Consider the following 27,443-nt stretch of genomic DNA (forward strand, 5'->3'; position numbering starts at 1 on the left):
GCATTGCAGTCTGCAGTCATGCTGAGGACAGGATTGCCCCTCTTTGATCTTTGCCGAACCCGCTGTGCAGCCTGTATCCGAGAATGTTCGGAGGGTGTTGGGATTGATGACGCAGAGACCCATCGGTGGCTTCCAGAAGACTCCTCAAGAAGGTTCTCTTTTATTCCTACCCTGACTGGTTATTATATATCCTGACACCAGAGGTGGCGGTGGGTGGGTCAGAAAGAGGCGGTTAGTCTTTGGAAAAGGTCGAGGTCAGGGCGTTTCCATGGGCAAGCCCTTTTCAGGAAATTATTGCCCTGGGCACTGTATTGTTTTTAATAAACATGTTTTCAGTAAACATTGTCTTACAGCTGCCTGGTCCCAGGCTGATGGGGAAGTGGGTCTCTGGCCAAGGTCTGTTGTCCCCACAGATCTGAGCCTTGGTAGAGGTGAGAACTCTCTAGTGGTTTGGCTGCTTTGCTTTTCTGATCTTCAGCTTTGACCCCAATATCTGTCTCTGAGATTTTATTAATCATGCTACAAATGTGTTACATTTGTTTATGCTACATTTGGTATTCCAACATGGGGCCTGAATTTCCACATAGGGCCCGAGAAAGCTAAAAACAAAACAAAACAACAACGTCACCAAAACTGGATATGGCTCCTTTAAGAGTCTCTGCCATACAGCAGGCACTTGAGTAGCCAGCAAGTTAAGGAACAACAGCAAGCTGAGTAAAAATGTCTGCTACAGTGTGGGCACCAGCTGGGGTGGGCACCCAGAACTGGGGTGTTGAATGCAGCTCCTGGTTAAACGCAGCTCTCAGCCAGGCTCATAGGGTGTAAAGCTCAGCTCTCACGGACTGGAGAGGGGTGGAGTCAGTGCCAGTGCAGTCAGAAAAGGCTAGAGACATGCAGTAAAGACAGGTTGTCTAGATGGAAAAAAAAAAACTTCAAACAGGTTACATTGAGTTTAAAAATGTGTGTAGGCTCAAGAAAGAAAAGGAAATGGCTATAGACAGTCATAGAAAAAGTAAATAGTTTACAAATAATAAAGTCTTTAAAGAGACTGTAAATAATAGAAGAAAAAGCCATGTGACGATGTGAAATACACAGGGAGTCTGGATCCTGCGTGGTGTTGTGTTGGTGTGAATTTTTTGAATGCTGATAACAACAGCTGCTGAGAGACATTGGATTGTAAAAGGGACTGCTGAATTAAACCTGCCTGGATATTTTAGGGATGCCTTAAGTCTAAAATGGAATCCAGAAAATGTGTTGAATTGGGGAAGAGGCTATGCTTTTGTTTCCACAGGAAAGTAAAGACTGTGGATTCCTTCAAGAGATCAGTTTTGATTGGGGGTGTCTCCTGAAAACCTTGACTACAGACATAAAGAAATGAACCAAGAAAAAATCACATGACAGGTGACATATGTACTGATCCCTCTGCATGGGAACAGTTTTGAGACTGGACAATAAATATTACACTAGTTTTTCCCAGGACTTGAGCATTATCTCAATTTTCTCAGGGTTCCCTAAGGATGCCATCATCCCCAGAAAGCAGGAAGCAGTCTAAAGAACATGATGCCCATATTCCCGAGAGGGTGGGGTGGGTGGTTTTTGGTCATTTGATGGGTTATGGATGTTTGTCATCATTTAGTGAGGATATAGGAATACAGGATGAAAAGACAACTATTAACCTCAAATATTTTACATTGGTATGGATTTTGGTATATTGATACAAATTTAAAGTTATTTTTGTTATACAGCATATATGTTTCTACTCTTCTTTAAGGTATTGTACCTAAGCCGGGCATTGGTGGCGCACACCTTTAATCCCAGCACTCGGGAGGCAGAGGCAGGCGGATCTCTGTGAGTTCGAGGGCAGCCTGGACTACCAAGCGAGTTCCAGAACAGCCTCCAAAGCCACAGAGAAACCCTGTCTTGAAAAACAAAAAACAAAACAAACAAACAAACAAAAAAAAGGTATTGTACCTATGTAATTCATTCAAAAATGTAAGGTAAATGTCCCATTCCTTAAAAGCTATTATTATAAACAATTTAGGATAATTAAGAAATTCAGAGGCAGGCGGATCTCTGTGAGTTTGAGACCAGCCTGGTCTACAAGAGCTAGTTCCAGGACAGCCTCCAAAGCCACAGAGAAACCTGTCTCGAAAAACCAAAAAAAAAAAATCAGGTTAGTAGTCATCTATAACAATCAAACTTGTAGTTATGTTAGGTATGTTTTTAAGATCATACAGAGAATATATTTTAGATAGATGATCTTCAAACACTTCAAAGACCTGCAGAATATGGCATTTGAAATAGGGATTTTCATGATAGTAAGACATAGCTGCTCCTGGCAGCACAAATCTACTTCATAAAAGGAAGATGGACACTGAAGAACCATCGTATGGAGTTTGTTTTCAATATGGCAAAGCTAGTCATTTGAGGAAGAAACTGCCTTTACCTTGACTACTGACAGCATGATGTACAAACTGAACATGCACAGGACACAAAGGAAAGTGGCTGCTGAACTTGCCAAAACACGGCAGGACAGTACTTCAAAATTCTCATAGAAAAGTCTGCCAGAGTCGGGCGGTGGTGGTGTCTGTCTTTAATCCCAGCACTCGGGAGGCAGAGGCAGGCAGATCTCTGTGAGCTCGAGGCCATCTTGGTCTACAAGAACTAGTTCCAGGACAGACTCCAAAGCCACAGAGAAACCCTGTCTCGAAAAACCAAGAAAAGAAAAGTCTGCCAGATATTCTGCAGGACACACAGGAAAGTAATTGCTGAACTTTGCCAAAATAAGGTGGGATAGTCCTTCAAAATTCCTGCTTCATAGAAAAGTCTGCCAGATATTCCTGGCCTGTAGGCTGAAGATGGATGCCCCAACGTTGCAGAGGAACCTTGGGTGGCTGTATGAGCAGCCAGATGTCTCTGTTGTTTCTATAGTTTTGGAAGTGGTTTGCGCTTCACTTTCTGCTTGCTCAGGCAATATATTCTTCAGTAGTCTTTGATGGAGTTGAAGACGAGATAGTAATAGTGACAGTTTCCCTTAGTTATGATAGAAGGTAAATTAGGTACGGGTGTTGTGGCACGATCTTTGTGTACACCCTGAAGATGTGTCTTTGCCAAAGGGCCTTTTGATTGGTTTCATAAAAAGCTAAATGACCATTAGCTGGACAGTCGGTGTAGGTGGGAGAACCTGACAGAAAGAACTCTGGGAAGAATACAGAATCTCCAGCGGAGGCCGAGGGAGCAAGACATGCTAGAGGACATGTAAGAGCCACGAGCCAACACGTAGATGGATGGAAATGGGTTAACCTTAGTTGAATGCGCTAGTTAGTAACACGCCTATGCTATCAGCCAGGCATTTCTGAATAAGTCTCTGTATGGTTATTTGGGAGCAGGCTGGTTGGACAGAAAAACTCTGCCTATATACAGAGCTTTATATTCATCATAATAGGATATAAAATAGAGTGATTTCTCCTAATTTGCCAAATGAAAAGGGACTAGACATTATACATGTAATTTTTTTCTTTTTTGGGGGGGGAGACAGGGTTTCTCTGTATGACAGTTCTGGCTGTCCTGGAACTCACTTTGTAGACCAGGTTGGCCTGGAACTCACTAAGATCCATCTGCTTTTACCTCCCAAATGCTCGCATTAAAGGAGTGCACCGCCACTGACTGGTGTAAATGCAATTCTTACTTGATAGCTGTTCTTAATTAAAGAACTGTGTTAAAGTTAAAACTTTCATTTTTAGACAAAAAGGGGAATATTCCTTTATGGAATATTACTCTAACTTTGTAAAGCTGTGTTGCATTTGTTTATGCTGCAGTTTTTTTCCTTCAGAAAAACTAGTGTTTAACAGGAGAAGAATGGACTTGGGGATGCGGGTCAGTGGTAGAGCACTTGCTTATCATACAGGGGTCCAGCGTCATATACATACAAAATAATGTGATAAGATGGGGGGGGGCATGCTGGTACACACTGCTAATCCCAGAACTCTGGAGGCAGAGCAGGAGGATCTTGAATTCAAGCCATCTTGGGCTACATAGTGAGGTCCTGTCTCAAAAAAAAAAACAAAAACAAAAACAAAAAAACAAAAAAACCAAAAACCTAAAGTAGCTGGGCGGTGGTGGCGCACGCCCTTAATCCCAGCACTTGGGAGGCAGAGGCAGGTGGATCTCTGTGAGTTCAAGGTGGTCCTGGTCTACAGAGCGAGTTCTAAGAAAACCAAAGCTACGCAGAGAAACCTTGTCTCAAAACAAAACAAAACAACCAGAGTCAGAGACAGACAGACAGAATTGCCGAGTATTAGCTCTTTTTATTTCTAGTACCCGTGAACTTTTCTGAGAAACAGTAGGCACTCCATGAATAGTACCGTACCGAATGGCTAAAATTTAATTTCCATTTTCATGTGTTTAGTAAATAAGTAGTCCCTAAATGTGACCACGGTGCTCCGAGAATAGGGAGAGAATTAATTGAAGAATAAAAATCTCAGCGCCGGGAGGCGGAGGCAGGAGTATCAGAGGTTCACTTTGGGCTCCTACCCAGAAAGTTCGAGGCTACTTTGAACTACATGAAGCCTTGCCTAGAAAACAAAAACAAAGGAACCCCAAACCCCATCTACACATACCGACATGTAAATAAATTCATTTTGAGAAAGAAGGGGAACCCGGTGGGGCATGCGGGGGCAGGGGGGAGTGGGTGTGATTAAACCACAGCGCTGACACATTAACCACGTAAAGCCGCAAGGAAAGATAACTTCCCCGCAAAAACTCAAGGCAACCGGACACCAGGCTCAACCCTTTCTGCCCGGAGCCCGCCCCCATCGACAGGCTCAGGCCCTTCTACTTTGGTCTTGCCCGGAGAGCGAGAGCGAGCGCTCCTGGGAGAAACTTGGGCCCGCGGCGGTCGATTAGTCAGGCCTCAGAAAGATGGCGTCCTCGGAGCAGGCCGAGCAGCCGAGCCAGGTGAGGAGAGAGGGACCGCCCCGCCGCGGCGGGCAGGGGTCGGGGCTGGAGCGGCGCTCGGCGCGCGGCCGGCAGCGGCGCGGCCACCCCGAGTCCTTGAAGCCCGGGGCCCCCCCGACTTCGTTTCTCCCCCGGGGGCCCCGCCCCTCTCCGGGTCCTCCCCGCCCGGCTCCTACCCGGGTGACCCCTCTCTCAGCACCGTCCGGGGTTGGGGTCGCGGCCTCGGGCCCCGGCTCCCGGCCCGGGGAGGATGGCGGGCCCCGGGCTCGGTCCTCAGCCCACACATGTGAGGGCCCCGCCGGAGGAGAGGCGGGCAAGGCTCGTTGGTGCCCGGCTGCCCCAGTGGGGAGGGCCCGGGCGACTCTGTCTGCCTCTGCCCCTCAGGGGCCAGCGCCTTGGTCCTCAGTCACCTCGCGGCTTCCCCCAGCCCGCTGGAGGCTCGCTCCGAGGACTGCTTCCCTCGCGGTGCGGTGCTAGAGAGTGGACGGGCTGGGACTCGCAGACGCCACCGGGCTTTTTCGGCTGAGGAGCCGACACTCGCCGCTCTGGGTTTGGTTCTCTTGGCCGGGGACTCCCCTCAGAGCTCTTCGCCTGCGGGGTTAACCAAATCCCGCTTCGGTTGTGGGCCAGCGCGGACGCCTGGCTTGGGCTTCTGCGGTGGGGACGGAGTGATGGTGAGGCCTCCCCGTGGGGTTTGTTATCCTACGGAGTGGGATGCTCAAAGATGCTCAGAGACAGCCCCCTGGTTGCTCGTATGCTGCCACGGGGACGACAAGCCACGTTTGCTTTTGAATTTTGTTTGTTTTGGGGTATGTGTGTGTGTGTGTGTGTGTGTGTGTGTGTGTGTGTGTGTGTGTGTGCGCGTGCGTGCGCGCGAGCCACAGGCGCTGATGGAAGTCAGGGGACAACTTTGCAGGGGTCGTTTCTCTCTCTCCTTCCACCCCGTGGATCGCGGAGATGGAACTCGGGGCCTCAGGCTTGGCAGCAAAGGCCTTTACCTGCTGAGCCATCTCTTTGGGGTCACTGAGTAGTGCTGGTTATCCAACTCTCGCCTCCCGTTTGTAAAGCGCAGAAGCGGGTAGCGAGGCTTTGCAACCTGCCCTCGGTCATGTGGGCCACTGAGCCTGGATTTCAGCCCACACTGTGTGAGTGACTCCCCTAGTTGACCGTCTGTGTTTAAACTTAGGAGGGACCTAGGAAGGAGAAGAAGAAGAAAATGAGCCTGGGGATTTCATTCATCTCTCACCTCCTCGAAGCACCGTAGAGTCCTCAGCCACTTGCCAATAATTCGCTCCCTTCCTAGGCAGGGGACTACCACTTACTGTCTTCCTACTCAGTGATGAGTCAATTAGAGGACTCACACTCGGAGCAGGTAGACACTCCGATCGGCCTCTGAGTGGTGTGGGTAATTCAGGGTGATGTGTGTGCCGGGAGCCCAACAATTAGGGATGATTCTGGCCTTCTCACTGTCTCTGAAACAGGCATCCCCTTTCTTGCATTAGCCCAGTTTGCTAAACTGCCCCAGTGCCTTGGTGCCTGGGTTTCTTGAATTGCTTAGGAATGGGATTGAAACGCGTCCACAGTTTCTGATTCCTCCAGGACACCTCCAATTTTATGGAGGGTACTAAAAGTCTTCCCACTTGGAACACTTGGTATACGTAAGGGTTCCTTCGTTTCTGGGGATCACCCTGTTTGTACATGCGGAAGGGGGCTAAGGTCTCTCTCTTTTGGTTTTTCAAGAGACAGGACTTCTCTGTGCAACAGCCCTGACTGTTCTGGAACATGCCTTGTGGACCAAGCTGGCCTCGAGGGGTCCAAGGTCTTTAAGGGTTTGGCCAGCGCTTGTTTGGTCTCGGCTCTGCCTCTCCTTTGCCCTCCTTTCCAAAGCTGACAGAGATGGGATTGCATCAGAATGTGCTGGCAGCCGGAGGAGAAAGTTGAACTCTTTTTGTCGTGTGGTTCTTTTGAGACACATTCTCACTATGTAGCCCTTAGTTGGCCGGGAACTCACTATGTAGACCAGGCTGGTTCAACTTCCACCTGGCTCTGCATCCTGAAAGCTGAGATTCAAAGCATTTGTCACTATGCCCAGCTGTGTGTGTGTGTGTGTGTGTGTGTGTGTGTGTGTGTGTGTGTAGGTCAGAGGTCAATTATTAGGTAGTTCTTCAGTTTCTCACTGATTGTTTTATATGTATGTCTGTATGTTCTTGGTGCTTGCAGGGGCTAGAAGAATGCTTTACTCCTGAGCTGGAGTTACAGATGGTTGTGAGACTCCATGTGGAGGCCAGGAATCAAGCCTTCCTCCCCTGGAAGAGCAGCCGGTGCTCTTAACTGCCAAGCCATCTCCTTCAGCCCCATTCTTTTTTGTTTGTTTGTTTTGAGGCAGTGTTTCTGTGTAGCCTTGTAGACCAGGCTGGCCTTGAACTCACAGAGATCCACCTGCCTCTACCTTCCAAGTGCTGGAATTAAAGGCGTGCACCACCACTGCCCAGCCACTCTCCACTCTCTAGCTTCTTTATTTACTTTTTCTACCTTATTTTTTGAGGCAGGATCTCTCCCTGACCTTGAATTATGGCTTTGGCTAGAGTGGCTGGTCAGTGAGCCCCAGCAAGCCTCCTATCTTTGCGTGTGCAGTGCTGGCATTACAGGCATGTGTCTCTGTGTTCAGATTTCATGTGGAGTCTAGGTGCAGCAAACCTACTGAACCTTTTTTCAGTACCCTTGAATGTACTTACAAATTTCCCCCCAAATGTTGTGTGAGTGAGTGTGTGTGTGTATGCAGTGTGTGTGAGTGGAGGCGTAAGTGTGCCATGATTTTTGTGTGGAGGTCATAGGACAGCTCTGTGGAGTTGGTTCTCCTATCTTATGTGCGTTCTCATGTGACAAGTGCTTTACCCTCTAGGACATATAGGCAGCTCTAAGGCCATTTTTTCTCTTAAATTTTTTTTAGACAGATTCACTACTTATTTATTTATTTGATTTTTTTTTGAGACAGTTTTTTTGTAGCTTTGAAGCCTGTCCTGGAACTTGCTCTGTAGACCAGACTGGCCTTGAATTCACAGAGATCTGTCTGCCTCTGCTGGAATTAAAGGTGTGTGGCACCACCACCCAGCTACTATTTCTTTCTTTCTTTCTTTTTTTCTTTCTTTCTTTTTTCTTTTTAGATTTATTTATTATGCATACAGTGTTCTGACTGCGTGTGTCCCTGCAGGCCAGAAGAGGGTACCAGATCTCATTACAGAATGTTGTGAGCCACCATGTGGCTGCTGGGAATTGAACTCAGGACTCCTGGAAGAACAGTCAGTGCTCTTAACCCCTGAGCCATCTCTCCAGCCCCCCCCCCCCCTATTTCTTTATCTATGTATGTATGTGTCTATTCAGGTGTCTTCAGGGTCCCGAAGAAGTTCATCCCCTGGAGCTGGAGTTACAGGCAGTTGTGAGACACGGGTGCTGGGAACTGAGCCCTTGGGCCCTCTTACCCACTGATGGTCTCTCTAGCCCACTCTAAGTGTGCATTGAAGAGAGCCGGTGCTCGCTGCATTTGCCTGATGTTTCTTCATTTGAGCAGAGTGGTACTGAAAGGGCTGTTGAATAATTCCCCAAGCCTGGCTGCGTGGTTTATAGACCCATGGGGCTGGCCCAGTGTTTTGTGTCTCTTAGAAAGTTATTTAGTTGGACTCATGGTGTCATCTCTGGTTACTAGTGATGAGTGAGGAACCATCTCTGCCTACAAGGTGCTCACCTCCCTGGCTTGGTATTCTAGCCAGTAGCCACCAGCTGAGATCTGGCCGGGTTATTTCACTATGTATCCTGTTTTCCTGACTCTATAGGGTAGGGAAGACTAGTGCCTGTCTCACAGGGTTGCTCTAAAGACTAAGCGGGTTAATTTATGTGTAAGTGCTTAGTTACCTGACAAAAGGGTTGTACGTTGCTATTCTACTTAGTAAGTTCTGGACTTGCACTCTTAGGTGGGTGGAGATCTTTCTTTAAGCCCCATCACAGCATGTGCTGTATGGTTTTTGTATGCTGACTGTTACTCTAGTTGTTTTTATTTTAGTTGTTGTTTTGAATATCTCTTGAAAATGAAAAGATGTCACAAATGCCCATGACAAGTGCCAGTGTTTATGCCAGCAGATTCTACTTGCCCTTTCATGATGGCAAAGTCTAGTTTTTAATAGTCTGCATATAAAATTATATAGCATATAATTTTGTAATTAAGACAGTTGTTGGAATTCCATTTTTTGCTTCATATCCTGAGGCAGGAGGACATTGAGTTCTACACCAGCCTGATGCTTGCCACCAAGACTGAAGATCTGGGTTCAGTTCCTGGAACTCACATGATGGAAAGAGAGAACCAATTCCTGCAAGGGGTTCCCTGAATCCTCCCCCTCCCCCATGCACGAACACATAAATAAATGTAATGAAACTCCACAAATTTAAAATAACTTAGGTCTGAAATACCTAGGGGGGAAAAATTCAGATAAGTAGCATAGCATTTATCCAGAATATTCCAGCTTAGGGCTGTATTCCTAGCATTGATGAAGTTAAACACTTGTGAGCCTGGCATCCAGGCAGCATTGTGTTCTCAGTGACTTTCCCTGTAGTTTTGCTAGGGCTGCTTTAGATTCAATATCTTTTTTTTTTTTTTTTTTTTTTTTTGGTTTTAGGAGACAGGGTTTCTCTGTATTGTTTTGGAGGCTGTCGGTCCAGCCCGGCCTCAAACTCACAGAGATCCGCCTGCCTCTGCCTCCTGAGTGCTGGGATTAAAGGCGTGCGCCACCACCGCCCGGCCCAGATTCAATATCTTATTGTGTGACAAAGTCCTTTGTCCCCTGAACTTGACTGCAGAATCCTAACAAGTGTGTGGTGGTTACTTAATAAGTTTTGAGGAATTGTGGTATACCTATGTAACCACCACCAGCGTCAAGATTAAACAATTCTCTATCCCTCAGTGTTCTGTTGTTTCCTGGGAACCTCTGTCTCTGGTTTGTCTCTCTATAGGATATTAGTCTTTCCCGTAATCTCATACGAATGAGTTTATAACCTGTTTTTTAGGCTTTCTTTTGGTCATAATGTTTGTGAAATTTGCCATCTTCTTTACCTGTAATTCATTACTTTAAAAAAAATACATTTAGGGGCTGGAGAGATGGCTCAGAGGTTAAGAGCACTGACTGCTCTTCCAGAGGTCCTGAGTTCAGTTCCCAGCAAACACATGGTGGCTCACAACCATCTATAATGAGATCTGGTGTCCTTTTCTGCCTGTGGACATACATGTAGACAGAATACATTTATTTATATAAATATATGGCGTGTGTTTGTACACATGCCATGGCACACATAGAGATCAGGGGTCAATCTGTGGGAGTTGATTCTCTCCTTCTGCCTCCTGGGTCCTTGGATTGAATTAAGGTCATCAGACTGAGGGCAAGACCCTTACCCTCTGGGCCATCTGGACACCTCATTTGTTTTTTGTTTGTTTTGGTTATATGAGACAGGTTTTCTCAGTGTAGCCCTAGCTGCCCTGGAATTCACTCTGTAGACCAGACTGGCCTTGAACTCACAGAGATCTGCCTGCCTCTATCTCCTGAGTGCTGGGATTAAAGGTGTGTGCCACCAACGCCTGACTGGGTTTTTTTGTTTTGTTTTGATTGTTTGTTTGTTTTTTTTTTTTTTACCATATCTCATCTTTAAAATTTCTATTTATTTGTTGGTTTTTTTTTCTTTTTGGTTTTACGAGATTGTTTTAGAGGCTGTCGGTCCAGCCCAGCCTCGAACTCACAGAGATCCACCTGCCTCTGCCTCCCGAGTGCTGGGATTACAGGCATGCGCCACCACCGCCTGGCTGGTTGGTTTTTTGAGACAAGAGTTTCTCTGTGTAGCCTTGGCTATCTTGGAACTCATCCTGTAGACCAGGCTGGCCTCGAATTCAGAGATCCACCTGTCTCTACCTCCCAAGTGCTGGGATTACAGGCATGCGCCACAACCGCCCCGCCTCATTTTATTTTTTTGAGAAACGCTCTTTCTATATATTCCTGGTCGTTCTGGAACTTACCATGTAGACCAGGTTGGCCTCAAACTCACAGAACCCCTTCTGCCTCTGGAGTCAGTTTTGTTTTTCAAATTGTGTGTGTGTAGAGTTGGAGAGATGACACTGGGGTTAGGAGCACTGGCTGCTTTTCCAGAGGACCCGGGTTCAATGCTCAGCACTCACATGTCAGCTCACAACTGTCTAACTGTGGTTCCATGGGACCCGATCCCATGGCAAAACACTAATTCACATGAAAATAAAAATAAATTTATAAAAGAAGACACATTTGGTTTTTTTTTTGGTTTTTTGAGACAGGGTTTCTCTGTGGCTTTGGAGGCTGTCCTGGAACTCGATCTGTAGACCAGGCTGGCCTTGAACTCACAGAGATCTGCCTGCCTCTGCCTCCCGAGTGCTGGGATTAAAGGCGTGCACCACCAACACCCAGCGACACATTTGTTTTTAAAAAAAATTGTGTGTGCATATGTAAGTGTAGGTGCCTGTGGAGTCTAGGGAGTCAGATTCCCAAAGTTGCAGGTGGTTGTGAGCTGCTTACATGGCCAATGGGAACCAAATTCAGGTCCTCTGCAAGAACAGTAGGTGCTGTGTACCTCAGAGCTATGTCTCCAGCCCTTTCGTGCTTATTACCAAGGAGTAGTTCATTGTGTTCTGTACACAAGTTTATGAGCATTTAGATTGAATTAGTTTTCTATTGCTCCATAACACTATTACTACAAAGTTGGCAGGTTAAAAACAACGTATGTTTCTTTTATTTATTGATTTTTGTTTTCTATGGTACCCTTGTTTCAGTGTCCTTTGTTGATAAGATTACCCTTTCTTCCTTAGGTTATCTCTACAATTGTTAAAAATCAAATTATCTTAAGTGTGCACAAAGGTCAATTTGTGGACTCTATTCTGTTTATCTTTACGCTTCCTATTACAAATAGCACACTGTTTTAAATTTTGAGGTCAGCCTGGTCTACAGAGTGAGTTCCAGGACAGGCTCCAAAGCTACAGAGAGACCCTGTCTCAAAAAACAAAATAAAAAGTTAATTTTTCCTTTTATTAAATGTTTTTTAGATTTGTTTATTTTAGTTTATGTGTGTGAATGTCTGAACCACATGCAGCCCCATGGAGGTCAGAAGAGGGCATCAGATTCTCTAGAACTGGAGTTATGGATGCTTGTGACCACCATGTGGGTCCTGGAAACCAAACCTGGTCCTCTGCCAGAGCAACAAATGTTCCTAACCATTTAGCCACCTAGATCTCAGCTGCATGCTTCCCCCTCCCCCTTTCTGAGACAGGGTCTCACTGTGTAGTCCTGGCTATCCTGGAACTCATTATTTAGATCATGCTGGCCTTGAACTCATAGAGATCTGCCTGTCTTTTCCTCCTGAGTGTCCAGCCAGCCAGGAGAGGGTGTTGGATCCCCTGGAATTGGAGTTAGCGGTGGTTGTGAGCTGCCAACAGCTCCAGTCCTCAGGAGGAGCAGAAGGCTCTCTTCACCACTGCAGCATCTCCAGCCCCTGCTGGAACTATATTCATCTTGAGAGTAGATAGTGTTGTCTTCATCTCTCTTCTGTATGTGCTGGGCGCATGCCTATAGTCATGCATGTGCATACTTCTATTTCAGAATGTACATGTACATGCCTACACATGTGCATGTGGGGGCCAGAGAGGGGCATCAGTATTCTGGTTTATCACCCGTCATTAACCCTTGAGTCAAGGTCTCTCACTCAACCTGGAGCTTGCTGGGTTTTTGTTTTGTTTTGTTTTTAGCTAGGTTGTTTGGGAGTTAAGCCCCAGTGTCTCTACATACAGCTAGTTATAGGCCCATGTTTGCCTTTGACATTAGTGTTGGGGATCTGAAATCAGGTCCTCATGCTGTGTAGCAGGTGCTCTTACCCCCCAAGCTATCTTCCAAGTCCTCAGCTAATCAAAAAAACATATTGCTGGGTATGGTGGTGCAACAAACAAATGTTCTAAGTTTTGGTCCTTTGTGTTTTTATATTGATTTTATTTATTTATTTATTTATTTATTTATATGAGGATGATAAAGGCTTTGCTGCCAAGTTATAGGTCAGCTTTGGATCTCCTGGTAACTTGTGTGTTCATGTGTGGAGGTCAGAGGTTGATACCACGTGTTTTCCTTTGTTGCTCTCCACTTTTGTTTTCTTTTTGCTTTGAGACAAGGTCTCTCTATGTAGCCATGACTGTCCTGGAACTTCCTATGTAGACCAGGCTGGGCTTGAACTTACAGCATGCCACCTGCACCTCCTGAGTGCCACGTCTGGCTCTACTTTTATTCTGGGGGGACAGGGCTATTGCACCTAAAGCTCACTGATTTGGCTAGACTAACTGGCTAGTGTCCTCCAAGATTCAGTTGCTACTTGCCTTAGTGCTGGCTTATCGATGCACTGCAACACCTGGCGTTTTCCCTGGGTATCTGGGTCCTTGTGCTTGCACAGCAAGTACTTTAACGACTGGGACATCTCTTCATCCTCTAGTGGTATAGTTCTAGTTATGTATAATAGCTCATGCCTAAAATCTTAGAATATAGGAAGCTGAGGCAGGAGGATTGTGTAAATTCACGGCCAACCTGGGCTTCAGAGTCTCACCCCTTTGCATCTACTCCCCCACCTCCCTGCACACACAAAGCATCCTTTTAAAAATTACTACATAAAAGCTTGCTGGAGGTAATGGGGATTGAGTGTAGCTCACAGGTCAGTTGGGGAGAGAACACTCATTTCTTTGTGATCTTCTAGTTTAAGCATGTCTACACACACTCTTGGTTTTTCTTAATAGAGTCTTACAGTTTTAAGTGTGTAGGTCATGGACACATTTTATTAAATTTCTTTACTTATATTCTATTGAGAGTGCTACTGTACTTACAGATTTTGTTTATTTTTGGTTTTTGACACAAGGCCTTCCTATGTAGCCCTTGCTTGCTACAGAATATTTGTTTAACTATACAAAGATGTGTTGAATTTGTTTAACTATGTAAAGATGTGTTGCTGTTTCACCTTGCCTGCCTAGGACCCCTGATTGGTCTAATAAAAGGATGACTGGGCCGGGCGGTGGTGGCGCACACCTTTAATCCCAGCACTCGGGAGGCAGAGGCAGGCGGATCTCTGTGAGTTCGAGGCTGGGCTGGACCGATAGCCTCCAAAACAATACAGAGAAACCCTGTCTCGAAAAACCAAAAAAAAAAAAAAAAAAAAAAAGAGCACTGACTGTTCTTCCAGAGGTCCTGAGTTCAATTCCCAGCAATCACATGGTGGCTTACAGCCATCTATAATAAGATCTGATGTCCTCTTCTGGTATGCATGAAGACAGGTTACTCATATACATAAAATAAATACTAAAAAAAAGAACACTTGGCTGCTCTTGCAGAGGACCTGGCTTTGGTTCCCAGTACTCATGGCCTCCATCTGTTACTCCAGTTTCAGGGGATCCGACATCCTCATCTGACTTCCTTGGGCACCAGGCCCCCTTCTGATACACATACATACATGTAGGTGAAACACTTATAAAATAAAAAATAAACCTAAAGAATTATAAATAAAAAATCTTAGAAATGTAAGTTTTGAATGATGTCTTTTGCTCTTTTTGATATATACTGATAGCTAATCTTTTTGTTTCTCCCTTTGTTCTGTTAATTGGTTTTATTTTATTCATTTGATATATTTTCTTGGTCATTATATATAGCATTACCTTTTTTATATGTTGCTCGGATTGATATGTTTTTATTTATCTTGGGATTTTGTTTTTTTGTTTGCTTTTTTTTTCAAGACAGGGTATCTGCATTAGTTATGGAAGTGTTGGCTGTTGGCTTGGACTTCTTATTGGCTAGCTCTGTCTTAATTATTAGCCCATTTCTTTCAAAGTATTTCCACGTGGCCTTATCTTACTGGAGAAAGAGTCCAAGCCTGTTACTCCTCTCCTACATGGGGACTGACTCTGCCTACATTTCCCAGAACCCTCCTTGTCTCCTAGTCCCACCTATCGTCCTGCCACAGTGCTTTATTCATCAACCAATAAGAGAAACCTTTGTACAGAAGACATCTCCATCATCTCCTCTTTTCTGTCTAAATAAGAAGGTTTAACTTTAACATAGTAAAAATATATAGCAAAACAGTTATCAAGTAAGAACTACAGTTAGAATATTTAGTCCATTAATATTTGGCAAAATTTAAAGAAAATATTGTCTTATGTGTAACTTATCTTTTATCATAACTAATGAAATCATAACCATAACTGTCTTCAATTTCATCAAAGACCACAGAAGGATAATATATAAACACTAGATGTGACAGAGACGTCTCTCTGCCTGATCAGTCACCCGAAGTTCCTCTGTAACATTGGGGCATCCATCTTCAGCCCATAGGCCGCAGTGTGTCTGGCAGATTTCTCATCAAAGCAGGAAATTTGAAACTGCATTGGCAGTTTGTCAGTCATTTTTCTGTGTCCTGCAGAATGTCTGGCAGACTCTTCCATGAAGCAGAAACCCTGCAGCAATGTCCTATCTTGTTTCAGAAGTCACTTTCAGGGCTGGAGAGATGGCTCAGAGGTTAAGAGCACTGACTGCTCTTCCAGAAGTCCTGAGTTCAATTCCCAGCAACCACATGATGGCTCCCAACCATCTGTAATGAGACCTGGCACCCTCTTCTAACATGCAGGCAGAACAGTGTGTGCATAATAAATAAATCTTTAAAAAAGTCACTTTCCTGTGGGTCCTGCATGCCCAGTTTATACAGCAACAGTCAAACAGTCCAGACAAGAATACTTTCTTGCCCAAATGGCTATTTCTGCCATGTCAAGAACAAACTCCATATTGAGTTTCTTCGGTGCTCATCTTTCTCTCTGAAGTAATTGGTGTTGCCAGGAGCAGGTGTGTCTCACTGTCATGAAAAACCCTAAACCATTTTAAATGCCATATTCTGTAGGTTTTGGTTTTTTTTTTTTTTTTGATTTTCCAAGACAGGGTTTCTCTGTGTAACAGCCTTGGCTGTCCTGGAACTCTCTCTGTAGACCAGGCTGGCCTCGAACTCACAGAGATCCACCTGCCTCTGCCTCCCGAGTGCTGGGATTAAGGGCGTGCACAACCAATGCCCCGGCCCTGTAGGTCTTTGAAAGGTTTGAAGAATATCCATTTGGAATATATCTCTCTATATCTAGTAAATCTAACCTAAGTTTTGACTATTATAGGTACTTATTTACACATTACATTTTAAATGAACTATATAACCACAATACCTAAACAAAAGGAGAAATATACACATCACAAAATTGACCTTAAATTTGTGTCAGTAAATGAAAATCCATTCCAATACAAAGTATTCATTTTTATATCATAATCCCTTTTTTTCTTTAGAGATTGGTTGTGATCCTTAACCATTTATAAGCAACCCCATTTTTTCATTAACCATAGAGTTTATTCCAGATGGGGGAGGGGGAGAGAAGAGAGAGGAGAAGAGAGAGACAAAGGGAGAGAGAGAGGGGAGAGCAGGAGAGACAGATGAAGAGGGTAAGAGAGGAAGGGTGTAAGAGTGGAGAGCAGCTAACCCCATTTAAATGGAAGCAAACAATATTTGGGATTTTGGGTGTCGTTCTCTCTAAACTACTTCCTGCTGTTGGGGGGTGTTGAAATACCACGGGGATCCTTAGAAAACACAGAAACCTGGCCAAGTCGTTTTTGTAGTATTCTACAAGGCTGCCTCATCTCAGTGTTTTAGATGCTGGATCACCTGGGACACTGCTTCAGGGGGTCTTGCTTAATCAAACCATATATAGTCTGGAAGGAATCCACAGCTTTTCATTTTCTGTGGAAACGAAAAGAGAAACTCTTTTCAAGTAACCTGTCCTTATACTTAAGTTTAGAAGTCAAAGCATTTTCAAAACATGTAAGTTGGATTCATCCAGCAGCATTGATAATCAGGTGTCTTTTAGCAGTTGTTGCCCCTCCCCAGCTACTGAACAATCCAAAGATGACACAGTGACGTGCAGTACCCAGACTCTGTGCATCCCCATCTTCACATGGCTTTTTAAACTCTATTTCTTTTACTTTTTCATTTTCTGAGACAGGGTTTCTCTGTGTACTTTTCCCTGTCCTGGAACTCACTCTGTACCCCAGGCTGGCCTCGAACTCACAGAGATCCGCCTGCCTCTGCCTCCCGAGTGCTGGGATTAAAGGTGTGCTCCACTGCCCCGCCACTCTATTTCTTTTTTAACCACACATCCTTTTCTTTTCTCTCCCAAGCAGCCTACGAATGTTTTTGTTTACTGTAAATCTTTTTGTAACCACATGAGTCTTACCTGCTTGCTAACACCACTTGTTTGGTGAAAGAGCCATAAGGCGTTTTTTGTTTTGTTTTGTTTTGTTTTTTGTTTTTTGCCACTTGTCTCAAACAGAGATCACCTGTGAAAAATGCTGCTATCAGGAAGCTGTGCTCGTCTCTGTTCTTTTATTTTTAGAATCCCTTTTTAAGTTTTTGTGAGGTTTACATGAAAATTCTTGCCATCACGTTGCTGATGCCATTTTGTTATGAGCATTCTTCCCGCCAGCCTGGTCCCAGAGCCACAGAGCCCCAAATGAATATGCAGACGCTATATTAGTTATGAAACTGTTGGCCGTTGGCTTGGGCTTCTTATTGGCTAGGTCTGTCTTAATTATTAACCCATTTTTATCAATCTAAGTATTTCCACGTGGCCTTATCTTACTAGAGAGAGTCCAGACCTGTTACTCCTCGAGTCATACATGGTGACTGACTCTGTGTACGTTTCCCAGAATCCTCCTTGTCTCCTAGTCCCCCCTATCATCTTGCCTCATGCTTTATTCATCGACCAATAAGAGAAACCTATTTACAGAAGACATTTCCACACCTGTTTGGGCGTGGTCAGTGCTACGGGTACCTAAGATTGCTCCCTATGTGTGTGCGCTCATGTGTGTGTGTGTGCGCGTGCGCGTGCCTGAGTGTATGTGTACTAAGTGCAACCAGTGCTAGCAGTGGTCAGAAGCGGGCATCTGACTGCCTGGAACTGGCGCTGGGAACCTAACCTGGGTCTTAACTGCTGAGCCATCTCTAGCATTTCTTTTTAGAGACAGGTCTGGCCATGTGGACCAGGCTGGCCTTGAACTCACAAAGAACCACCTGCCTCTGCCTTCTGAGTTCAGGGATTAAAGGCTTATATCATTATGCTTGATCTTTTTCTTTAAAAAAAATGTATTTATTGTCAGGCATGGTGGTGCACACCTTTAATCCCAACACTCAGGAGGCAGAGGCAGGCAGATCTCTGTGAGTTTGAGGCCAGCCTGGTCTACAGAGCGAGTTCCAGGACAGCCTCCAAAACAATACAGAGAAACCCTGTCTCACAAAAAAAGGTATTTTTGTATTTTAAATAAAATTATTTTGTACATGAATGACTTTTTATTGTGATCAGATCCACTCTTTCTCCCTTATCCAACATACCCTAATTCCCTTCCTGTATGCATGTCCCTCTCCTAACTTGATGTTATCTGTCTGTCTGTCCGTCCGTCCATCATCCATCTATCTATCTATCTGTCTGTCTGTCTGTCTGTCTGTCTATCTATCTATCTATCTATCTATCTATCTATCTATCTATCTATCTATCTATCTATCTGTCAGTCATCTACTGAGACCAGTTAGTGTTGCCCACATGCACATGGGTGTAGGACTGTCCACTGTAGCATGTGCAACCTTGAAATAAACTGATTTTCTCTCCCCTGGAAGCTGATGACTGCCTGTAGATTCTGAATTAGAGTGAGACCTTATGAGCCCCCCCCCCAAGTGGGCTTCCAACTACAAATCATGTAGGACAGCATCTGGCTGGCTTGCTCGCCCTTCCTTCCTGCCTGCCTTTCTTTCTTTGTTTCTTTCTTTCCCTTGTCCTCCTTTTAAAGGTATTAGTTTATTAAAGTTCTTGATGAGGAATTTGAAAGGTTACTTGGTAAGGGTAAATTTTATTTGATAAAATGGAAATGAGTTGTACCTATTGGAGCCGAGGACTGGCCTTGACATTTCTGTGACTTTCTGATGACCTCTACTGTTCTTTAGGCTTCCTTGAATTCTCTCTCTGCATGTGGAAGATCTCACTTTCCCAAGGATCTGACATCTTGGAGTTACAGACAGGTGTGAGCTGCCATGTGGGTGCTGGGAATTGAACCCAGGACCTCTGGAAGAGCATCCAGTGCTCTTAACTGCTGAGCCACCTCTCCAGCCCCATGTTCTTTCATGGCTTTTTTTTTTTTATTACGTTTTTTAAAATCTGAGTTTGCATGAGAATATGTGCAGCATGTGTTTCCAGGAGCACATGGAGGCCAGAAGGCACCAGGTTCTCTGGGTCTGGAGTTGTGGTTGTGGTTGTGGACAACCAAGTAGGTGCTAGGAACCAAAGCCAGTTCCTCCCCAAGAGTCACAAGTGCTCTTAACCACTGAACCATCTCTCCTTCCACAGCACTTCCTGAAATATCAGTACAACATCTGGGAGATTTTCATGTTGGAGATTTTCATGGCGGTGGTGATGACAGACGTTGGGTGTGTTCTGTGTAGAACTTAACTGAGGAACTATACCCTAGCAAGTTTGCTGCTGCCTGGCTGCCAGGAAACCCACTGAGAGTGACCAGACAGATCCCTAGCTCAGTTTTCTCTGTGGTGATGGCAGGGATTACCACCCCCCTTGTCCAGTACTCTGCAGTGGGACAGGGTCGGGGATTTTTGCTGAGCTCCCTTGTGGGTACTACCATTTTTAGTATCATCAGCTGATTTGGTGACAGTAGTAAGAATCTTTTCTGTCACAGATTTAATGGCTAAGGGCCACCTCTCATGCCTGGCCCTTTGGAACACAGCTGATCAGGAGCACGTGGGAGTTCTGAGGAGAGTAGGGCTTTGCCAGTCTGGTTGGGTGTCCCTTCCTGGCCACTATGGCCTCCAGCTTACCCTTTTTAACCTGCTGCACTAAGGTATCAGCTGCTTGGCTTGAGGTGTCTTCTCCTTAGTGTCCAGCTTTTCAGTTTTTTATCTGACATTACGAGGTGAGAGAGCAAGTGTGTTTGTCTGTTTTGTTTTTTCAGGGTCTTACTATGTAGCCCCATCTGGCCTAGAACTTGCTGTGTAGACCAGCCTGCCTCAAACTCAGATCTGCCTGCCTCTGCCCAGAGTTCTGTTTAAGGGTGTGTTACCATGCATAATCTTATTTCATCCATTCATCCATTCATTTTTGTTTTAGGCAAGCACTGTACCCCTGAACTATTTTTCCAGCTCTTTTGAAATTACTTTATTTATTTATCTTGGTTTTTAAAGACAGGTTTCTCTATGTAGCCCTAGCTGTCCTGGAACTCACTCTGTAGACTAGGCTGGACTTGAACTCACAGAGTTCCACCTGCCTCTGCCTCCCGAGTGCTGGGATTAAAGATGTGCGCCACCAACGCCCAGCTTAACATTATTATTAATTCTTTACTTTTTATTATGAGACAGTGTCTTTCTCATTTTTCCCTAGGCAGCCCTTGAACTTGTGATTCTCCTGACTCAGCTTTGAATACTTGTGATTACTAACATACCTGAGCCACCAGGCCCAGTACTAACGTCTGACACTTCTGTTGACAAATTCATCCCTGCCTCCCTCCCCACCTCCTCCACTTCCATTTGTATTCCGTTTTGAAAGACAGCTTCATTGGATATAGTTCTGAGTTGACAGCCCCACTGGCGGTACTTGACAGATATATTCCATTATGTTGTAGCTTGTATGGTTTCTGAAGTCTCCCTGCAGTCATGGCTGATTGTGAGTAATCTTGGGCGATGTTCTTTCTCTTGGATTGCCTGTAAGATTTTCTCTCGGTGTTTTGTGAGCTCGGATTCCTGAGCACTTGTGCGCTCTATTGGGCGCCTGTCGGCTTTCTTGGCTCTTTGTGCTCATGGTTTGGTTTATACTTTGAAAAATTTCAGCCATTATTTCTTCACATTTTTTCCTGCCTTGCTCTTTTTTCTGGTTCTATAATAAAATGTGTGTTATGATATTTGATAGATCACATATCTTACTGACAATTGACACTCATTTTTCTTCATTCTTGCTCTTAATCCTTCATTTTGGTTAGCGCCTCTCCCTCACCTCTGTTCTTAAGTATACTTACTTTTTCTTATAGATGCTGTTCTTTGTTTCTTTTTTCAAGACAGGGTCTCTCTGTGTAGCCCTGGTTTGTCCTGGAACTCGCTCTATAGATTAGGCTGGCCTTGAACTCAGAGACCCACCTGCCTCTGCCTCTTAAGTGCTGGGATTAAAGGTATACAGTACCATGCCTGGCCCTGTATATATATATTTATTTATTTATTTATTTGCTACAGGGTTTCTCTGTGTAGCTTTGTAACCGTCCTCGCTCTGTAGAATAGGCTGGCCTGTACTCACAGATTTCCACCTGCCTCTGTCTCTTCGTGCTGGGATTAAAGGTGTGCACCACCACTGCCCGGCTGTTGTATCCTTTTAAAAATCTTTGTGTTCATGTGTTATATTTGTGAGTATAGACACACTTGTGTATGTGTGGTGGTCAGAGGAGGATGTTTGTCACACTCCAACTTATTTCCTGAGACAGGATCTGGAGCCAGGCAAGTGGCCAATAGCTGGGTCTCAGGGAACCTCCTCTTCCCACCCTCCACAATGCTTGAGTTCCAGGTAGATCCCATGGCCAGTGCTTTTACAGCAGATCTGGTCATGTAAACTCGGCAAGCACTCTTTCCCACTGAGCCATCTCTCCAGCGCCCTCATCTTCCTTCCTTCCCTCCCTCATTCCCTCCCTCCCTCCTTCCTTCCTTTCTTTTTGAGACAGGATTTTTCTGTGTAACAACCCTGGCTGTCCTAGAACTCACTCTGTAGACCAGGCTGGCCTCGAACTCACAGCACAGAGATCCACCTGCCTCTGCCTCTCAAGTGCTGGGATTGAAGGTGTGGGCCACAATACCTGGCCATTTTATTCTTTTTAATTTTTCTTTTTTTTTTTTTTTGTTTTTTTTTGTTTTTTCAAGACAGGGTTTCTCTGTAGCTTTGGAGGCTGTCCTGGAACTCACTTTGTAGACCAGGCTGGCCTCGAACTCACAGAGATCCACCTGCCTCTGCCTCCCGAGTGCTGGGATTAAAGGCGTGCGCCACCAATGCCCGGCTCTTTTTAATTTTTCTTTTCAGTTCTCTTCTGGAGTTTGGCAGGGCCTGGGCCTACCTCAAGAAAAAATTATTGGGGCCATTTGGTGGTGAAACATCTTGTGGTGGGCAGCTGGGATTTGATCTTACAGTGAAAAATTGCTTGGGGTGGTCCTTGGCTCATGTTGGAGTAGACCATAGGTGAACTCATCTGCTTTCATGGTCTCCAAGGAGGAGGAGGCACATGTGCCAGTGTCGGAAGCTGGTGTCATTGTAGCATAGCAGCTCCTGCTCTGGTCTGGCACTGAGGGCCACTGTGGGTGCCCCAGCACAGCCTGATACCAAAGCTCTTTTAGTTCATTGCCACCCACAAGGAATTTATTTTTACTTTATATGATACTTTTCATATCCAGATGATCTATTTTATTTTTATGATTTGTTTCATATATATGAGTATTGTTCCTGTATTTCCTGCAGTGTGGGGGAAGTTGGGGAGGGAGGTCAGAAGAGAGCACCAGATCCCCAAGAACAGGATACAGGATGGTTGTGAGTTACCATGTGGATGCTGGGAACTTAACCGCAGTCCTCTTGCAAGAGCAACAAGTGTTCTTAACGACTGAGCTATTTCTCCAGTCCCCAGTACATGTTTTTCCTTATGTACTTGAATATAACTGTTGGTATTCGTTTATTCTCTCCTTCCTTTCTGTCCCCTTCTCAGTCCCCCTCCTTTGACTCCTCCTCTTCTTACCCCCTCTTCAGGATCTTTGTAGCCCAGGCTGTCTTTAAGCTTTCTGTGTGGTAAAGGCTGGTCTTGAACCCCTCATCCTCCTGCTTTCACCTGGAGGTGCTGGAATTACTAGTCTTTTAGCACCATACTCTACAGAGAATTTGTTGGGATGCTCGCTATTGTAAATTTTACCTCTATTGTTGTTGTGAATCTTATGTTCAGTATATGGATTTATTTATTTATTCTTTGTTTTATTTTTTGAGACAGTGTTTCTCTGTGTAGCCTTGGCTATCCTGGAACTCAATCTGAGACCAGGCTGACCTTGAACTCACAGATCTGCCTGCCTCTGCATCCCAAGTGCTGGGATTAAAGGTGTGCACCACCACCGCCCAGCAATTTTGTCTATTTATAAAAAACAAGTTTTTATGAATTTACTTAGTGTGTGTATGTGTTCGTGTGTGGAGGTTATAGGACTTGTAGGAGTCAGTTTTCTACCATGTGGGTTCTAGAAATTGAACTCAGGATGTCAGGGTTGGGAGCGAGCACCCTTTCCCATTGAGCTATCTCAATTGTCTTCCTTTGTGGGGTTTTTGCTTGTTTGTTTGAAACAGGGTCTTGCTATGTAGCTTAGGCTGGCCTTGAACTCAGGATCTGTCTATCTCGGCCTCTTGAATGATAGTATTACAGGTGTGTGGCGACACTGGGCTGGAACAGGAGGCTGTGAGTCTGTCGAGTCCTGCTCTTCTCTTCCTCCTCCTCCTCTTTCTTTTTCTTTGCTTACCTGGGTTTGTGTACTAGAGCCAAGGCCAGGAGAGGGCACCAGCTGTCGGCTTCAATTGCTCTACCTGTTCTTTAGGAGCAGGGTGTTCTAACCCTGTGCTGGAAACCAGCAAGCCCCAGTGATCTCCTCAGAGCTGGGATACAAGTGTGTGTGTACCTTGCTTGTTACATGCATGCTGGAAATTCCAAGTCCAGTCTTCGTGACTGATTTTGTACATATGCTCTTAACCACCAGGCATCTCCCCAGCCCTCAAGTCCCTCTTTTAAGCTTTGTTAGAATAGCCTTTGCTCTGGGGATAACTTGGCAGCCCCTGGCCCCAATATGAAGACTTCAGGTGTCTGTGAACGCCCTGAGTCGGCAGGACCCTGTATGTGACAGCTTGGGGTTCAGAGCCCTGCCAGCAACCTGAGAATTGGCTCACAGCTTCTCGTCTTCCTTTCTTCACCCTCGTGGACTGTCACCATGTGAGTGCAGACTTTAGTATTGAACAGTCTCAAAGAAAACTCCATGTGGATTTCTGTGTAGCTTTCTTCGGAGCTCACCCTGCCACTTCCCTCTGTCTTAGCCTCCCTGAACTCTGCTCTGAGTCCTGAGAACACTAAGACTGCCATGCTGCACTGGGCACCCTCCTCTCTGTCTGAAGTGTGCCCCATGGCGGACAGCCAGGGTGGCTGAAGGCACAGATCCTTCCTACCGTTTCTGTGTCTGTCTCAGGAACTTTGTCCTTCAAGCATTTCACCTGCTGGGAGACTAATCCTGTCCCTGTTACTCCATCGAAGCTGCAGAGAGCAGAGGCATCCTAGGACTTCTTATTTCCTCCTTTTGAGTATGTTGTGGACTCATCCCCATGGCTGAGGGAACTGAGGCTCAGCCAGGCTGAGCAGATGCCCAGTCATTCAGCTGTTATGCCCAAGTTTGCACAGCTTTTCCATATGCCACACGGCCTCAGAGAATGTGTGTATTGCCTCTCCTTCGTTCCCAGCAAAGGGCTGCTTGTACAGACTGGCTTAGGACATATGCAGAGTGACATGACTTACAGTCACCGACTGGGAGGTTCTCCCACTGCTCAAGTTCATGAACTCGTTTGAGGTTGGCCTTTGCTGTGTGGTGAGGTGAACACTTGGCCAGCTTCTCAGCAGGGGAAGGTCACCCCTCCACAGTAGGGGTGAGGGCACACCTTTGTCTCTGTCACACTCCAGCGTTCGCTCTTTTCTACTGTGGTCTTTTTTATTGTTTTACTTCAAACATTTTTTGCCTGTGTGTGTCTCTGTATGCTCATGTCTTCATGCACATGTGTACAGTGGGTACATATTCATGCCAGAGATCCACCTTGATGCTTTTGAGATCGGGCTCCCACAGTGAGTCCAAGTAGACAGGATTGAATTCTCCTGCCTCCACCTCCCTAGCACTGGGATTATAAACCCGTTACTACCACAGCCAGGCTTTTTACTTGTGCTCTGGGGATGAAACCCGGGGTCTCAGGCTTGAGCAGCAAACATGTTACTGACCTAGCCATCTCCCCAGCCCCCAATTTTTGCTTATTGAGACAGTGTTTTTTTGTTTGTTTTTCTGAGACAGAGTTTCTCTCTATAGCTTTGGAGCCTGTCCAGGAACTCACTCTGTAGATTAGGCTGGCCTCAAATTCACGGAGGTCTGCCTGCCTCTGTCTCCTGAGTGCTGGAATTAAAGGCGTGTACCACCACTGCCCAACTATTTTTAAGTTGTGTGTGTGTGTGTGTGTGCGCGCGCGTGTATGTGTGCCTGTATATATGTATGTTGTGTGTGTACAACTTGCTGGAGATTATTCCCTCCCTCTACCATGTGGGTCTATGGGTCTCAGGTCTCCAGGCTTGTCAGTAAGCATTTTTACCTGGGTTATCGGGCTTGGTGACAAGTGTCTACTATGCCATCTCACTGACCTCAACTTTGTATTTTTTTAAAACATTCTTAATCTTTTGCTCTCTTCAAGTCCTGACTTCCCCATTCTGACCTCTCATGAGACTCGATCTGTAGAGTAGGTTGGCTTTGATTTTACAGAGACCCACTAGTCTCTGCCTCCCGAGGGCTGCGATTAAAGGTGTGCTCCACTACCGCCCTGCCAGCTGTGAATCTTTTGAAGAATTCCAGAGTCAAGTTAGAATTTAGTTTGAGGGATCTTTTTCAGGGCAGATATCACTTGAAGAGGTAGATCTGGGGGCAGGTATTAAACATTAGACGTTTTGCAAAGGCTGGGCTAGGTGACCAGCAGACTGTCTGGGATGGTTCAGCTTGAAGAGGTAGATCTAGGGGCGGGTATTAAACATTAGACGTTTTGCAAAGGCTGGGCTAGGTGACCAGCAGACTGCCTGGGATGGTTCAGCTTGAAGAGGTAGATCTAGGGGCGGGTATTAAACATTAGACGTTTTGCAAAGGCTGGGCTAGGTGACCAGCAGACTGTCTGGGATGGTTCAGCTTGGGCGGGCAGTGAACTGCCCGACTCTTTGCTCATCTTCCGAGTGGTGCCTGGAGTTGGAGTTAAGATGGGAGGCTGCCTGCCTGTGTGAAGAGGTGAAGAGTGGTCAGGATTCCCCAAGGGTTCCGAGGGTGTTTGGGGTAGAATAGTTCTGTACTGACTGCTTTTCCCTAAAGTCAGAAAGACCTTCACATGTGTCTGAATATCTCTTGGGAGTGATACTGTTCCATAGCAGATAACTATTGGGTCACAGCATTAAATGAAGGCTCACATTCATATATGTTTCAGGGAACGATATAGCCCTGGTTGTTGCTTGCTTCCTTTGGGCTTTTGTAGACCAAGTAGTTCTTTTATTTAATTGTTTAAGTAAAGGATTTTAGGAGAGGCATAATCTACACCTATAATCCCAGTATTTGGCAGACGCCAGAGGGTCATCATGAGTTTCAGGTCTGCCTGGTCTACATAGTGAGACCCTATCTCGAAAAAAAGCTAAAGGGGGAGGGGTAGCCGCAGGTGGTGGCAGCACACACCTTTAATCCCAGCATTTGGGACGATTTCGGTGAGTTTGAAGCCAGTTAGTTTGAAGCCAGCCTGGTCTACAGAGTGAGTTCCAGGACAGCCAGGGTTATACAGAGAACCCTGTTTCAAAAACAAAAAACAACAACAACAAAAAAAGACACTTCTTGAGTACTAAAGTTGTGTTCATTTCAAACATGTCTGTATGTATATGTGTGCATACTCCTGAGCTCACACGCATGTTCATGGAGGCGAAAGGACAGTTTGTGGGGTTTGTTCTCTCCATTGTGGGTTCTGCAGGCTGAACTCAGGTCTTCAGGCAGGGTAGCAAATGCCCTTATTTGCTGAACCATATCACTGGTGTTTGTTTTGTCTGGTTAAATAGACTACATTATTACTTATGGGGTAGCATTAAATTAAGGCTGCTGCGTAATAGAATATGATTGAAACAAAATTTGATTATTTCATTTAGTTAGACATGTGCAAATCCCAGTGATACTACTGCTTGCTGAGTTATGTGACCTCCTTTGTTTTCGTGTCTTCATCAGCAATAATTCTGTATACCTAGTGTGAGAATTAAGTGAAGAAAGAGCTGAGTGAGTATTCGCACTCAGAGTAGCTATCATTGAAGCATTCAGGAGATGATGAACTTGAGTACGCAATCCACTGTGAGTGAGTGAGTCAGTGAGTCAGTGAGCGAGTGAGTGAGAGCAGCTGCTCTGTTGGCCCCAGGGCGAGAGCTTCCCAGTGAACTTCACCCTGGTCCCTTTGTCTTCTCTTCTCCTCTCTTCTCCCCTCCCCCTCACCTGTCCCGTTTCTTCCGGACTCTTTCCTTGACTCC

General features: G+C 45.4%; 1 protein-coding gene across 3 annotated transcripts in view; it reads left to right on the forward strand.

Annotated features, from left to right (window-relative positions):
* Positions 1-4,817: 4,817 nt before the first annotated feature.
* Positions 4,818-27,443, forward strand: part of Pex14 (peroxisomal biogenesis factor 14) — a 146,703-nt gene continuing 124,077 nt past the window's right edge. Inside the window, exon 1 of one of the 3 annotated variants that reach the window (XR_001197030.3) lies at positions 4,818-4,956. Coding sequence is in view for 2 of the 3 variants with exons in the window: in XM_005079311.4 (XP_005079368.1) it covers positions 4,921-4,956 (36 nt within the window). In the remaining variant the exon portion in view is untranslated. Of the gene's footprint in view, positions 4,957-5,252; positions 5,631-27,443 lie in introns of those variants that run through there. The other 2 variants (XM_005079311.4, XM_013120054.3) reach the window with 2 other exon arrangements.

The sequence above is a fragment of the Mesocricetus auratus genome, unplaced genomic scaffold (genome assembly GCF_017639785.1).
Source record: "Mesocricetus auratus isolate SY011 unplaced genomic scaffold, BCM_Maur_2.0 Super-Scaffold_100042, whole genome shotgun sequence".
Classification (NCBI taxonomy): domain Eukaryota; kingdom Metazoa; phylum Chordata; class Mammalia; order Rodentia; family Cricetidae; genus Mesocricetus; species Mesocricetus auratus.